Consider the following 17,099-nt stretch of genomic DNA (forward strand, 5'->3'; position numbering starts at 1 on the left):
TATTAATTTAGTTTCTTGTGAATATATTGTGTCGAAAGATCCAATCCAAAATGATCCTGTTATTTTCTTCGTTTTTATCCATTGTTTGCATGTCCAGCCTTTCCAAGAAGCTGCTGGTTTCTGCGTCGTTTTTAAAGTGTAAAGCGTGGGTATTCTGGGTAAGTGTGCTGTATCTGTTTCCGTTTCTGGTTTTTAGAATCTTGATACTTCATTACGTTGCCGTAAGTTATATCGTGGATTCGTCATTCTAGTGCGCGCAGGATGATGTGGTATAGGACCGGGAATATTTGGTGCGATGATAATACGAGTCTCCTCTTCTGCTGCTCGAAATATACGTGTTTTAGGAGAAGGCCTTCTTTCGTTGTTACTGAAGTGTTTTCTTGGCCTTCCTGGTCCTCGTCGTACTGTTTCATTTCTCGGTTGGTTTGTCGCACGTGATGTTCCTTCTGCTCTTTGGTTTCCTGGGACGTACAGTTTTAGGCGGTTGACGTGTACTATCGATTTTAGTTTTTCATTGTCTGTGTTTTGAATCTCGTAGGTGAGATCTGAGAAACTTCTGGTGATTTTGAATGGTCCGTTCCATATGTTGATGAATTTTCCGGCAGTTGGTGGGGCTTTCAGTAGCACAAAGTCACCGATGTTGTATTTGATTGCTTTTGTTCCTTTGTCGTAATATCTTTTTTGTTTTGTCTGCGCCCGAAATAGGTGTTCCTTTGCTAGTTGCTGAGCCTTCTTCCATTGATGTGAGTACATTACACTGGTGTCTTCGTATGTCTCGTAACGTCTGTCTTTTTCGATGTCGTTTGGGATCACGGGGTGTCTTCCAAAGAATAGAAAGAATGGGCTTTGTTGTAGTGTTGATTGCTTCGCTGTGTTGTAAGCAAATGTGACGAACGGAAGATATTTGTCCCAATTTCCAGGTTCATCCCCCACGTAGCAAGCTAACATGTCACATAGGGTTCTGTTAAATCTTTCTACTAATCCATCCGTTTGGGGGTGGTATGCTGTTGTTCTTATTTGTTTGATCAAAACAACAGAACATTTTGCAATTTTCTTGGATTAAGAACGACAAGAAGTTAGTCCCTTGATCTGTTAGGACTACTTCGGTGGATCCATATTTGGTAAAAATATCATTAACCAAGATTGTGGCAATTGTTTATGCAGTCTGATCTTTCATTGGCACTGAAAAAAACGAAACGACTGACGTAATCTGATAGGACTAAAATATACCTATGTCCCTTTGCGCTTATTGGAACTGGACCCACAATATCCGTCGCAAGTCTTTCCCACACCCTTTCGGCTGGGGGCATAGGTTGCAATGTTGCTTTACTTCCTCCTACAGCCTTGCGTTTTGCGCATTTTAGGCAATTTTTGATGTATTCTGTTACGTTTTGTCGCATATGTGGGAAGAATTATTGCTCTCGAAGTCTGGCTATTGTTTCGTTCTATTCCTAAATGTCATGCTAACATGTGGTCATGATTTGCTCGTAAGATCCCTGTGATTAACGGTGTAGGGACTACTTACTTTCCTTGCCTATCTGTTAATAAACCTTTTTCGTTGATTATAAAGTTGCTTGTGAATTTGTTACTTTGACTTTTCTGACTAATTTCTTGTATTTTCTTTAATAATTTTTGGCAATATTTATCTGCTTGCTGTAGTTCTATCCATCTGTCTTGCTTCCAAGGCCTTTTACTGTCACTTCCAATTCCTCTTTCGGAACTTCCGCTCTTCTTTTGAACACTTTCCCTCTCGAAACTTTTGCTTTCTTTTCTTTCTAAACTTTCACTTTCTTTTTGAATACCTTCATTTTCTTTCTTAAGGTTTTCTTGTTTCTATAATAATTTGATCCTTACTTGTTCTTTTACTCTGTCTCTTTCCTTCCGAAGACTTTCTAGTTCTCTCATGATGATTTTCTTTTGTCTTGCTCTTGTTTCTACTCGTGCTAGTGGCACTATGGGAATACGACTTAGGGTGTCAGCATTTTGGTGTGACTTCCCTGGTCGGTACCCAATGGCGATGTCAAATTCTTGGAGTTTTAGTGCCCATCTAGCTAATCTTCCTGCGGGTTCTGTATTGCTCATTAGCCATTCCAAAGGTCTATGGTCTGTAAATACAGTAAACCTGCGTCCGTATAAATATGTTCTAAATACTTCTATCGCATGGATGATTGCGTAAGCCTCCTCTCTGTGGTTGACGACTTGGCCTCGCGGTCGTTCAGATGTTTAGAGGTATACGCTATGACAACTTCCGCGCCGTCTGATTCACGGGGTTCCTGTACGTCGGACTCCGCCGAATCCGCTGATTGAGGTAGAGTCTGTATTTGAGCCAAGACTGCTCCTATTCCGTATCCTGAAGCATCCGTGTAAATGATAAATTCGTGCGTGAAATCTGGATACCCTAGGATAGGTCTAGTTATGAGACAGCTCTTGATACAATCAAAGGCGCCCCTTTGTTCCTCTCCCCATTTCCACTCGGCTGATTTTCTCGTTAGCGCTGTCAGTGGGTGGGCTTTATCAGCAAAAGCCCGGATGAATTTTCTGTAATAGCTAGCCAAACCTAAAAATGAGCCCAATTCTTTCACGTTTTTGGGAGCTGGGTATTTGATGATTGCTTCTAGCTTTTTCGTACTCGGTGTTATTCCTTTTTTCGAAACGATGTATCATAAATAATCTAACTCTTCTTTAAAAAATTCATATTTCTTTCTTTTTAATTTTAGTTCTGCGTCTTTTAGAAGCTTAAACATTGTTTCTAGATGTGTCACATGTTCAGCAATATTATTACTGAACACTATGATGTCATCCAGATAAACCAATGCAAATTTGAACAATACCGATTTCAAGATGTTATTCATTGCTCGTTGAAAAGTGCTTGGTGCATTTGTTAATCCAAATGGCATTCTATTAAATTCGTATTATCCAAATTCACAGATGAAAGCGGTTTTGTGCTTGTCGCCTTCTTCTATCTCGATTTGCCAGTAGCCGCTCAATAAGTCCAATGTTGAGAAGTAAACTGATTCGCTCAATGCATCAATGGTGTCATCAATTCTTGGTATTTCTCCTGACACCGTTCTGAATATTGGCGAGGGAGTGTTTTTAATTTCTTGAAGTTCTTCCCTCTTCTTTAGGTTGAAAAATATGCTGTCTGAAACTAAACTGGCTGCGGCTCCTGTGTCTACTGAAGCGTTAATTTCTTTTCCAAAAATTCTAATGGGTATACGTATTAGTTTGGGTATCGCTGATTCAAAATTTTATGTTGGGGAATGGTCTGGTAGGGATATTGTGTTTACTGCATTGGACGGTGGTTCAGATTGTTGATACGTGCCATATCTGTCCAACATTCTCGTTCAATGTATCCTCTTTTATTGCACTTGTAGCAGATAATAATCTTATTTCTTAGGGTGTCAGTGTCTGTGGATATTGATGAGGATAGCTTGGGTTTTGATGTTACACTTGTTGATTGTTGTGTGTTGAAAGTTTGGTTGATTGTAATGTATCGGACCGTTGTTGGTCGGAGATTTCTGTGTTTGTTGATAGGTTGGGTAATTGGGTTGTCTATACCCCGGAGAGGTACCTTCTCTACGTTGTGAAGTATAGTTGTTACGGTATGGGCTGTTTTCTCTGCTACGATTGAAGTTTCGGTCTCTACTGGAACCTCGACTATTCGGCCTTTCGTGAAATCGAACTCGAGGATTTTGTGGTCTGGAGTATTGATCACTTGATCGGGATGGTCTTGGTTCGTATCGATCTGCTGCTGCTATCGTAATGTCGGTATCCTGTGATAATTCAGAATTTTTATTAGTTTTCCAGTTCCCGAATTTTTTGTTTTAAGAATTCAATTTCTGTCTTTTGTTGTGAAAGTTCGTTGTCTTGTTGTTTATCGTGTTGCGTTATCCCTGCAATTACTGCGTTGATTTCTTTGTCTTCTGCAGTCTCCTTGCCATATAAGATGCCTTCAGATATGATTAGTTGTTTACATAACTGATCGAAGTCTTCAGGATCTTCGGGCATTCTGAAGTAGAGTTCAGCTCGGATTTTTGGTAAAATGCCTTGCATCAGGATTTTGATTTTGGCATGATCTCTCATTCTCTTGACTGTACTTATAAGTCGACCTTCGACGATAGGCTGGTTTTGGTCCAATTTTTCTTCTTTGCCTTCAATGGACTCGTAGAGGCTGTTGAATTCTTGAGATTAGGGCTTTGCATTTCTCTTCAGGTTTTTGTTTTAACGTGGATAACTTTTTTCTTTGTGCTGCTAAGTCATATGCATCTTGGAACCTTGCAATAATGGCTGTCTTCAACTCGTCGTATCTTAACTCGTCACCCTGTTCTTCTCCTTTAGTACTTTTTCCTTTAAAAATCGGAATTGGCTTTTTGTCTTCTCTCGAAAATAATTCTCCTAGCGCTTTTACAATGGGTTGAGTTGTGGATTCGTCAGCATCTGTTGTGTCTCGATCAATTCTCGAAGTTTCTTTGTGTGAAAGTCCCATTTTGATTTTTTGTTTGAGGGTCTGGTACTTTCGTTCTAGTTGAAGGAAGTTATCGTTTTGGATCTCGATTTGGTTTTTTAGGTCGTGTTTGAGTTGCTGCAGCTCTGTTATTTGTTCTGATTCTAATTCGTAGTGAAGGGATTTGTCTCCTTCTGTTAATGAGGTTAGGTCGTGTATCTCGCTCACTAGTCTTGTTATCTCTCCCGGTTCGTTGGGGTGTCTAAGTCTTCGGTTTCGGCGAATGTTACCTGTTGCTTCCTATATTCTTTTATTCTGTTTTCCAGATACTTAATTTTTTCTTCTCGGTCTCCTGCCTAAACGTTGGTTTTTTGTAATTCTGTTTCAAGATTTTTATTCTTTGTAGTACTATCTATCAGGCTTCTTCTTAAACCGACTTTTTCTGCTACGGTTTTTTCAAGGATCTCTTTTGTTTCTTTTGTTTCTGTCCGAAGTTGTTTGTTGGTTTCTAAGGCTGCTTTTATCTGCTGTTCGGCGTCTTCTAACCTCGTAACCAGTTGTTTTCTTTCACCTTCAAGTTTGCTAATTATTTCTTGCCCTTCTCTTTAAACGGCTATGTTGTTCTCTTCTCGTTTTCGTAAAATGTTTTGCAATTGGCTTTCTGTTGCTGCGGCAGTTTCAAGGCTTATTTCTAATCCGCTGATTCGATTGGCAGCTTTTTCAATGGAGTTTTTGAGTGTTTTTCGTTACTTTCTTGGAGTTGTTCAAGGGAACTACTTAAGGTGTATTTGGAATTCTTTACCTTTTTCTTGTTGCTCTCTAGCTGTTTTCGCAAGCTCTGTAACTCGGAATTGAGATCAGACGAATATTTTTTTCTCTGCAATCTGCGCAGGTACTACTTCTTTTTGCAAAACAAGAATGGTACCGAACAGGAAGTTTTTCTCTTTACCATGTACAATGCTAATCTGCTGCAATAAACTGTCAAGGTTTTCGGTGTTGCCACCGAGAGATTTTACGTTGTCTTTAATTGTCTTTGTGGTGTTTGTAATAGTTTCTGCTGTTATAACACTTCGTACTTGCAACGTTTGTTCTAACAATGAATATGAATATAATTGTAGTGCGGTCAAGTCCACAAGAGTTTTCCAGTTGTCTAAAACCTTTTCTCGATGACAGTTGGGATTTCGGTTGGTTGTGTCTGATTCGGGAAGTACGGGGTACAACGGTGGGGATAGTTCGTCGACAATGTTTGGATACAAGGTATTCTCTTTACGAGTAGTCTCTGGTACAATATGATCAAGCGGCATTCGCTTACCTTTGATGGTGTTCCTTGGTCTGGTAGAGTTGTTGGAGACTCGTCGGGGAAGTGTAGAGCACAATCACTGAAATAAGGTACGGGTAAGAAACCTTGTACTGGACAACAAGTGTTAGTCTCGTTGGGACTTTCCAATTGTAAAGTTTCCAAACCTCGTGTATTACCAGGGGATTTGCCAAAACAATTCCGCCTTACATGTTACAATCATGCAGTATTTATACTACTAAAGGATAAAAATTCTGAAGCTAAAGTGGGAGGAGATACGTTCACTTTCACTTGTGAAACGCTTGAGGGATGATTGGCGGTGAAATAGGACTGAAACGAAATAGGACTGGAGAAATAGGACTGGGAAAAATAGGAATGACTTTTAAAAACTTTTAGGACAGTCCTATTTCTCCTCGGCATCAGTCCTATTTCTCCTTAGAAATAGTTCTATTTCATTTACCTTGTTCCAAGGGGAACGATGAGCCTCCAATCCGGTAGGCAATGTATTGCACAAGAGCGCCGACTTATATCCATTTCTCTTTTTCAAAAACCGATGGCGTTTATTTATATGATTCACAAATGTTTTATCTCTTATCCTATTTTTATTTTAATTGCTGGGGAACATGAATTATTTTGAATCTAATGGAGTTCATTTAATAAAATATTATTAGAGCAAAATCAGAATATGTAAGAGCTGTATATAACGAAAGATGTATGAAATAGTAAAACATTAGTTCAATTGGAAAAGTTGGTTATGGCCACATATTGTGCGATATAAGTAATAAATATTTCTGTAGTATGTCTAATAGTAGTTTGTTAAATGAACTCTATTAAATACAATATAGTTCATGTTCTCCTGTAATTTAAATTAAAATAGGATAAGAAAAAAAAGTTTTGTGAACCATTTATCTAATGAGTTAACACCATCGATTTTTTAAATCCATGATCCCATGATATCCATGATTATGATATTAGAGGCACGTTTTGTAAATGGAAAAACGGAAAACTTGAAAGTGTCGTCTAAACAAGATTTGTAGGAATTGGACCCAAAAAATGAAGAGCCTGATAAAAAGCGAGGGCGCGTTGACGTCGGCGCTCTTAAATAGCAACTCTTTTCGGAAGACGTTTTCATTTCTAGCTCATTGACCAATATTCCAACTCAAAGTGTTTCTACAATTCAAGATCTCTATAGTAATAAGGCTGGTGTTGACCACAATAGTTCTTTCCAAAAAATTGGAACCGGGAACCGTGCTTACAATCCTGAAGAAATGGAAGAACGTCCAATATCTAAACTCTCACACTTCACAGGTATGTGTTAACCTATACATTTGAGTAAAACGGCCAGTTTACTCCATTGATTTTAAGGAAAAAGCTGGATTTATCTGATAAGAAGACAAAAACCAAATCAAAGTTAGATGAAATGAAGAAGAAATTAAAAAGGAAAAATAAGAAGAAGAGGTCCTGAATTGCCAAACTTGCACGAGCCACCAAGGCAGCATCTGTGTCATCAACCTCAGGTCTTTCAGAGTTTAGCTAGTCTTCAGAGAAAAACTAAAACCACAAGTGAAAATCTTGGTAGGCCAAGCTGAAATTGAGAAGGCAAGAAGCATTAAAGAGAAACAGGCATGAAATGGTGCTCTGCAATTAGCTGAAGGTTTTCAGGTAAACTTTCAATTTGGCAAACACATTTGTAAGATCATCAAAACTTTTAACCTTACTGTATTGCAATAGGTAAAGGACTGTGGAATTGCTTGACAAATAAATTAAGAAACGAGATAAAATCAAATGAAAAAGTAAAAAAAAATTGGGCTGAACGCATCGAAGAAAGGGAAAAGAAAAAGGAATAACAACAGAAAAAGAGAAAAGCCAACATTAAAAAACGAAAACTGAGAAGAAAGAACATAAAGTGAATAAATTGAAGAAAAACAGGCAAATGTATCATATGAAATACTGATACTGTCTCATGGATGAGCTAAACTCGTGTTCTATCATGTGTAAGCCATGTTGTGATAGTTTTTTATAACAATACACTGGCATGCTTCCTATGATCGGGGAAAATTTGAAGAATAAAAATCTTAGATTCATTTTAAAAGGAGTGTAAAAGTGTCTTCACTAATAAAAGACTCAAAAAAAGCCCTTCATGGTAGAAAATAAGCTAAGTTGATTTGTAATTGTTAGTAGCTTTGTTAACGTAAAGTGCAAAGCTTCCTTATATTTCACTGTAGTATGTGATGTGAATTAGGTAACCAATAGCTGCTTAATAATGTGCATAAGGGGAAAACAAGACGAAGAACGTAAAAAATCATTTATAATTGCTGGGAAAACGCGAGTGCTAACCAGAGACGTAGATGGTTCTCTCGGACTAAAGGTGAGGTTATTCTTTAACAAAAGCCATGCATTAACTATTTAAGTTTGACTCATAGACGTTCCTACACAAATTGAATATTCCAGTTTTGCTCGAACTATTTATTGCTTTGCTGAAAAGCGCTTCAAGATAACTGTCAGCAGCTACCTTCTGGCATAGTTAATGCAGTTGATTATGATTTCAATATATTTATTTGGCTCTTTGTAATTGTGAAAAGAATTGAAAATGTGATAAGGAAATAAATGGTACGAGAATCAATATTGAATTATAATATACTTTTTTTGTCCTCGCCTCAAACGATAGTTTAAGTTTATAATATTATTCCTATAAAAATTATTCATCAAATGTTAATAATAATAAACTAGTCTTCGTGTTAACATATCTTTGTTCCCAGCAACCACAAAAGCCCCGCGGAACTCAGTTCACCGAATTCGAATTCAGTTTCCGTATTCACAACGAATCAGTGGTCTTTACCTATGGCATAAGTATCGACAAAGGGAAGTTATAAGGGAGATGGACTGGGGTTTTGGGAAATGATCAAAAAAGGTGCACAGAACAAGGCTAAGTGCGAAAAACATTTATTTCTTATATTATATTTGAAGAAGCGATAGTAGTTCAATAAACAAAAATTGTGAAAAATGAACTTTATTTAACGGGATATTAGCAGACTTGCCGCGCCGATCAATTTTCGGATCTCGATCTCCGATCCGATCTTTTGCAGTTTGATCGGATCGCCCGATCCGATCAAACTCAAAAGATCGGATCGGCGATCAAATTTTTCCGATCATTTTTACCGATCATTTTTGTGCGACATCTAACGCTTAAAATTCACACCTTCTAACGAATGTTGCATTGGCTGTCATGGCAGTCACTGACGGCCATTGAGGGTGAACCCTAAACAGTTTCCTTCAATTGGCATTCGCAAAAACAGTAGTGAAAAGAGCCATGCGACTGCAAAATTTACAGCTAGATGGCGAAAAGTTTGATCGCTAAAAATGATCGGATCGCGATCAATTTTTTGGGATCGCCGATCCGATCTCCGATCTTTCTCAAAAGATCGGATCGACGATCATTTTTTGATCGAAGATCGGATCGGCGATCAATTTTTGATCGCGATCGCGGCAAGTCTGGATATTAGCAATATATAAATACTAACATAATCTGAAATCAGATTGCTACCGAATAAATAATCAAAGATTAACTAGCGTACATACGCTAACATTGTTTGAGCTCGGCAAACCTTATAGAAGGTAACGGTTTCAGCAACCTTTGTACATTCCAACTTCCACGGAATAGGAAGTTGGAAATACATTTTGGAAACAAATATTAAGTTTGTAGGAACATGGAAATTGAGCGGAGAAAAAGGCCCAGTGTTATGGAGAAAAAGGCCCACTTTTAAATTTGGAAAAAAGTGGGCCTTTTTCGTATGGGCCCTCTTTGCGGGCCTTTTTCGTCTGGGCCTTTTTCTCCGCCAATCTTCGTTTCTTTTGCTTCTGTCTGAAGTTGTTTGTTTGTTTCTAAGGCTGCTTTTATCTGCTGTTCGGCGTCTTCTAACCTCGTAACCAGTTGTTTTCTTTCACTTTCAAGTTTGCTAATTATTTCTTGTCGTTCTTTTTCAACAGCTATGTTGTTTTCTTCTTTTTTTCGTAAAAGGTTTTGCAATTGGTTTTCTGTTGCTGTGGCGGTTTCAAGGCTAGTTTCTAATTCGCTGATTCGATTGGCAGATTTTTCAAGGGAGTTTTTGAGTGCTTCGTTACTTTCTTGGAGTTGCTCAAGGGAACTACTTAGGGTGTATTTGGAACTTTTTGCCTTTTTCTTGTTGCTATCTAGCTGTTTTCGTAAGCTTTGTAATTCGTAGTTTAGGTCAAACGAATATTTCTTCTCTGCAATCTGCGCAAGTACTAATTCTTTTTGCAAGACATTGATTGTACCAAACAGGAATTCTTTTTCTTTACCATGCACAATGCTAATCTGTTGTAATAAACTGTCAAGGTTTTCAGTGTTCCCAGCGAAGGATTCTACGTGATTTTCAAATGTCTTTGTGGTGTTTGTAATACTTTCTGCTGTTATACTACTTGGTACTTGCAACGTTTGTTCTAACAATGAATATGAATACAATTGCAATGCGTTGTGTGTCTCTTTGCTAACTTCTTGTTTCTTGGATTCTATTTGATATATATTTGCTTTTGTCGTGGTAGTTTGATAAGTTTTGTTTCGTTCTAATTCTTGCTCAAATTCTAAGTCCACAAGAGTTTTCCAGTGGTCTAAAAATTTTTCTCGAAGACGATTGGGGTTCTGACTGGTTGTGTCTGATGCAGGGAGTACAGGGTACAAAGGTGGGGATAATTCGTCGACCACGTTTGGGTACAAAGTATTCTTTTTACGAGTAGTCTCTGGTACGATATAATCAAGCGGCATTCGCTTACCTTTTGATGGTGTTCTTTGGTCTAGTAGGGCTGTTGGAGACTCGTCGGGGAAATGTAGAGCACAATCACTGAAATAAGGTACGGGCAAGAAAATTTGTACTGGACAACAAGTGTTTGTCTCGTTGGGACTTCCAATTGTAAAGTTTCTAATACCTCGTGTATTTTCAGTGAGTTGCCAAAACAACTCCGAATTACATGTTACAATCATGCAGTGTTTATACTACTAAAGGATACAAATTATGAAGGTGAAGTGGGAGGAGATACGTTCACTTTCACTTGTGAAACGCTTGAGGGATGTATGAGGTGTGGCTTTTTTTGGATAGCCTTTGGGCTCGTTACAGCGTGAAGGAACCAGTCGGAAAAGACTGCATTAAAGAATCTATTTTATATTATTTTTGTGGCTACCTGATCCACGCACGTCCAGCCGTCACCAATTGCATTGATTGTAAAAAAAAACAGTTTAATGCGATCAACTAGATATACCTGCCGGTTTCTCAGCAGACCATTACACGGCCATTCGTAATCGCGGACATTTGGTTTTTGTAACTGTGCGATTTTTCCAAACTTTTCGTGTCATCGAAAACATTATAGAACAGCATTTTCAACCCCTTGGGCAACTATATGTGGAAGATTCCTTTCAAATATGTATTTCCAAAATTGCCAAAGCGAACCTCATTCCTATTTTCTGCGATGTTCATCGTGATTGACGTCTCCCTTATCTAATAAGAGAGTTTGTTTGTCTACGATACAATTTAGGTCTAAGCGCCTTAAAAATGTTATACTGCAAGTTGCTTCTGCGAAAGCTAAAACTCATGGAAAACTCTCCAAACATGTATAATATTGTTATATTTTGTGGGTTTTAAAGTTCTTTGAAATGTTCTTGCCGTAAAACCCTGTTTAATTAAATAAACAAAGAATAGGTACGTGATAAACAGCTTGTCCATTTCAAATTTCCCTCGTTTTGTGGGTCTGCTATGATTGGCTGTCGAAATTTTGACAAAAATTATCTCATTGGTTGTTTTGATGCTATTTAGCTGCCAGAATTTAAAAACGAGTCCCAGCGGCATGAGGACAGTGCTACCCTCCGTCACAAGTACCTAGCGGTTTCGACAGACGAACACCAAAAACGACAAACCTACCCCGACATACGTACACCTTCAGAAAATGGAAAAACATCTCCCGTCAAAACTACCCCGACATATGTACCCAATAAAAAATTAAATAACGCTCCCGTCATATCTACCCCATTATAAATATACTACAATTGCAGCCGTCGTATGTACCCTTTTGTTTTATTAAGACAGTAATACCTACCCGTTCGTTTAAAACTGATCGACCACACCTACCCCTTCGATTAACACAGTCCGACATACCTACCACTTCGATGGAAATTGAACAACACACCAACTCTTTCAATTAAAACAGTCCGACATGCCTATCTCACACACCTACCCATTTGTTACAGACTCTTTTATTAGTGTATTTAGACTGGCTTAACTGTACCTCTGATAAAAAGCACCCGTTTTTAATCATCTTTTGTTCTGTAAGAAGATAACGTAATGAAACAATATGATATTATTTCCATGTGAGATACCGTACTGTTTGTATTATTTGATCAGCTTTAACAATATTATGATACTATGAAGGGGGTTACAAAGACAGACTGGAAAGTATTCGATGATTCGTCGGACATAATATAACCGACATGCGTACGACCACCTTTCTTGGTATTATTCCACGTGGCAACCCACAAATATGTATTAAACCAATACGTAACGCATGGAACGAGCTTACGCCGTACCAACCGGTTGGGATACACCTCCACCGACAAGTGATCGCTCTAAACATTTGCCAATTGCTTTATGAATGACCTTCCCGAAAAATCTGTCTGGTGCACAGGAAAAGTTCTCAGACCAAACGTTCTTCAAGTACCAATTAAAATCATTGCATCTAAACCTATCACGTAATAGGAACACGACCCTGTGGCTGGGCATCACGAAGCCGGTTGGCTTCAGGGTTCATTTTGAAAAAGAATTCTTTCCATTCTTCCATCCATACTAGCACAGCTCGAGCAAGATTTGAATAGAGGATTTGGATTTACTCCACCTGGAAAGATGTAAGGACTCGATTTCTGGAATACGTGAGCGATATGGCTACATGGGGACGTTTCTACTCGACCACTACACTGCCAAATTCATAAAGACATTTCAATGTTCTCACCACCCCAAATATCCATCTGGTCGTCGTATGTTCCAATTTTTCCAAAATATTCTCTGCCAATTGCAAATAATCCGCCTGTCATCACTTGAGTCCTAAAAGGAATGGTCCTGTTCCCACGTCGACATTAAGGCTTCCGATGCATGAAACCATCGAAAGTGCAGATTGCATGACATACCTCCATGATGGAGTTCGAAACTTCGTAAGAGGACAACGCAGCCATCGCTAATAATGTCGTTTATTGGACGTACGGCTGAGTTTGGGTTCATTTTTATACGCTATAGAAGTTGCTCAAGCCATCCAACAGCAGTTGCGCAGTGAGCATCTAGAAACTGTAACACATCGCCAGTGGCCTTGCGAGCTCCCATGAGTCTAGCTCGTATCAGGCCAATTCTCTTGCCTAAGTCAGTATCAGTATTTAATATGACAAATTTTCCTTTTTAAAATTTGGTTTAATCACTTTATATTCTTCTTTTTCAGTTTCCTTTTTCTTAATGTTGGCTTTTCTCTTTATCTATTTTTATTCCTTTCTCTTTTCCTTTTCTTCGATGCGTTCAGCCCAATTTTTTTTTAACTTTCTGATTTGATTTATCTCGTTTCTTAATATATTTGTCAAGCAATTCCACAGTGTTCTACCTATTGCAATACAGAAAAATTAAAAGTTTTTAACATCTTACAAATGTGTTTGTCAAATTGATAGTTTACCTGCAAACCTTCAGCTATTTGATGAGCACCATTTCATGCCAGTTTCTCTTCAATGCTTCTTGCATTCTCTTTCTTCAGCTGGGCCTACCAAGATTTTCACATTTGGTTTAAGTTTTTTTCCATTTTAATCATTGCCACTTATTGATCTAAAGTGGTCTTTTTCAGAATGTGTGAGGGATTAAAAAATTCCATAAAACCAAATTTGCTGATAACTAGGCAGCCTTCTCGGTTGAAAATTGGTGTTGGCATTGTACTTGCTACTCTTGGTTCAGGAATATCTGTTTCGACAAACTCTGAAAGACCAGAGGTTGATAACACTGATGTTGCCTTGGTAGCTCGTGCAAGTTTGGCAATTCAGGACCTCTTCTTCTTATTTTTCCTTTTTAATTTCTTCTTCATTTCATCTAACTTTGATTTGGTTTTTGTCTTCTTATCAGATAAATCCAGCTTTTTCCTTAAAATCAATGGAGTAAACTGGCCGTTTTACTCAAATGTATAGGTTAACACATACCTGTGAAGTGTGAGAGTTTAGCTATTGGACGTTCTTCCATTTCTTCAGGATTGTAAGCACGGTTCCTGGTTCCAATTTTTTGGAAAGAACTATTGTGGTCAACACCAGCCTTATTACTATAGAGATCTTGAATTGTAGAAACACTTTGAGTTGGAATATTGGTCAATGAGCTAGAAATGAAAACGTCTTCCGAAGAGAGTTGCTATTTAAGAGCGCCGACGTCAACGCGCCCTCGCTTTTTATCAGGCTCTTCATTTTTTGGATCCAATTCCTACAAATCTTGTTTAGACGACACTTTCAAGTTTTCCGTTTTTCCATTTACAAAGCGTGCCTCTAATATCATAATCTTTAAACTTCATTATTATTTACCTTGGTCTCTCAACATTATCATGGATCAATCCATAAATCACACTATACGAACCTAGCTTATTGTTATTTTCTTTAGGGAACAACATTTTCAAGCCAAATCTAGCTTCAGGACGCCTCCACTTGAGGGCAGTTTAAGCAGATGGAAACCATGAGCAATAACAAAGTTATGGCAATCCGTTTTACACACAAAAAAAAAATTACACTTTTTTCTTTTTTTCCGACACGTAGCCATCTACCGCTCAGATTCGTTATTACTGGCGTAGGCAATTTCAGTCCATTTGATGCCATTCGCAGTTAGTTCAGTAGCGTCAGAGTCATAGAAACCTGGTTGCTCTACGCTGTGTGTAGATGCTACAAGGGTTTGTGGTGACTTGTGGTCCCGATTTCACCGATTTTGTGGGCGGAGCTGGCAGTGACAAAGAGCCATCTGTTGACTAGAATTAGAGATATCCTAACATCTTAAAGGAAAACCATAAGAAAACGACATACGAAACATCAGTTGAAATGGCTGGTGGATAGCACCTCCGATTGCAGTGCGGGAGACCCGAGTTCGAATTTAGTCGCTGCATTTTCTTTTTTCCATTTCCTAACGTATGCTGGCCACGCGCTGCGCTAGGTTCCACTTTCTACTGTTTTTCCATTCATTGCAATTCTTTATTAAAATTTTATATTACGTAATTTTATATTAGTATTATATCTATTAAGCCTCTCTGACAATTAACTTATTTGCGCAAGAAGTATTGCGCGCTGACAGGCCGTTATTACAGTAGGCCATGCTTGAAAGACACGCTTGACTTAGCCGTCCGACTACTCTAAGTACAAACCGCTGGAGTAAAGTACTAAGTACTTCCCCCTCGTTTGGCGGGTCTGCTATGATTGGCTGTCAAAATTTTGGCAGGACATAGCTCATTGGTTGGGTACCTTGTAGTACTCCACCAAAACTGCTAGGTTCGCTATTTAACTGCCAGAAGGGGACCACAAGTCACCACAAACCCTTGTAGCATTTACACACAGCGTAGAGCAACCAGGTTTCTATGACTCTGGTAGCGTGGATGGAGAATAACGCGTGGCTGGAGGAACAATTGGAAAATGGATAAGATAATAGAACAAAAGGATGGTAAGTATAAACATTATTATATTGCTTTTCAATTATTAATTATTGTTTATTAGATCAAATTATGAAGCTGCAGGCCCAATTATTGGAACAACACAAAATATTAGATAACAGCAAAGCTAAGGATGGTAAGGCCTAATACATAATGATTCTATCTATTTGCTTTTATTCATTTGTGTTTTGTAGCTCAAATTTTGAGTCTACAAGCTCAGCTAGGGGAAAAGAACAAATTGGAACGGAACAGTTTCCAAACAGTGAAGGAGGTTTTTCAAAACTCTTCCTTAACTGAACATGAGGATGAATTGGCATTAGGCGAACACAGTCAGGTACCTAAACTTTTCAAATAAGAGTTCAAAATAATTATAGAATTTTAACAAACAATTATTTATTGTTTAGTTGTTCAGTCTACCACCTGACAGTGTGTTAAAGTTAAATTCTGTTAGTGCTGCACTAAAAGAATTGTTAGTAATAAGTCCATGCAGCGAAGGAAGTGAATAATTGTGGGACTGGATTTGGGCTGAAAATGGGTGTGGTACGGAAACCCAGAAATAGCACGAGTTCAACATAAAACATGAATTAGGTACTTTTCGGTTTTTTGTCTATCGAAAAAGTATTTTTAATGCTATTATTTTGCATTCACAGAATTTTAGCAGGGGATCAAGTCAAGTCTGGAAGTGTTACAGGATGGAAGAGTCAGCCTACAGTTGAAAAAACACTGAGAGTGCATTACCATTAAGGTATGAGGTAAAGTAATAGAGTATGCACATTGTCTAATGAGAAGTACCATCTTGTGTGAATGAATCCTGTATAACAGCAATCCTTTATAGTTCTGTCACAGCTAGAAGCCTCAAATAATTCTGCTTCCCTTGCTAAAGAACAACTTGTCCTTTACGCTCAGAGGGTTGGTGAAGCTGGGTACTTAAATGGCCCTAAAGATGTTTCACTTCACTGGCATTGCAGCGATGAACATCATACATGGACTCTTTAGGTATGAAAGGAATTTTCTTGAAAATTTTTTGAATTTATGATGAAGCTTTTCTCCTCCTTTTTGCCAACCATGTCTATCTACAGAAAAAAGTTTATCCAATAGGAAAGGATTTTCGGCATACTGGGAACACAACTATCAACAATGCAACATTCTAGGGGTGCTATTTTATCATTCAAGAGCCTTATACAATGATTTTCATCTGCAATTTGTATGGCGTTTCCCAAGCTTCTGCCAGAAGTTGAATCTATAAGTCATGTAAGTCACATGAGCAACAATTGAGATGCTTAATGGTGTTGTTTTTCTTTTCTCAGCATAGGTTCATAGTAACATTGGCTGAAAAGATTCTTGGTTGGGGCAAGACACTGAATAAATTGTAATGATTGAATGGATGACATGACATTTCTATACTTAACTTGGATTCCCGAGACGGTATTTTGTATTTAAAAAATTGAAGTGCATATCTGGGCACCCTTCCTTTCCGTAGCCCCGTTTCCCCTTGACTCGTAATAAGCCCGTAGGGGGTCTTGCCCCTACTGTACGGTATATATAAAAACAACATATACCGAGGTTTGGAGGGCTCTGGCCGGAAAGGGGACGTGGGGGTCCGCTTAGTCCGATGATGTGTTCACGGAGGGCGACGTGGCTACCCACAAATCCGAACTA

At 38.4% G+C, this 17,099-nt stretch overlaps 1 protein-coding gene across 1 annotated transcript; it reads right to left on the reverse strand.

The window, feature by feature from the left end:
- Window positions 1-12,543: 12,543 nt before the first annotated feature.
- On the reverse strand, window positions 12,544-14,350 carry LOC132087988 (polypeptide N-acetylgalactosaminyltransferase 3-like). The gene is given in 4 exon segments (XM_059495399.1): window positions 12,544-12,861; window positions 13,055-13,149; window positions 13,966-14,091; window positions 14,335-14,350. Coding segments are annotated over 4 exon segments (555 nt in total).
- Window positions 14,351-17,099: the final 2,749 nt, after the last annotated feature.

The sequence above is a fragment of the Daphnia carinata genome, chromosome 5 (assembly GCF_022539665.2).
Source record: "Daphnia carinata strain CSIRO-1 chromosome 5, CSIRO_AGI_Dcar_HiC_V3, whole genome shotgun sequence".
NCBI classification, from domain to species: Eukaryota; Metazoa; Arthropoda; class Branchiopoda; order Diplostraca; family Daphniidae; genus Daphnia; species Daphnia carinata.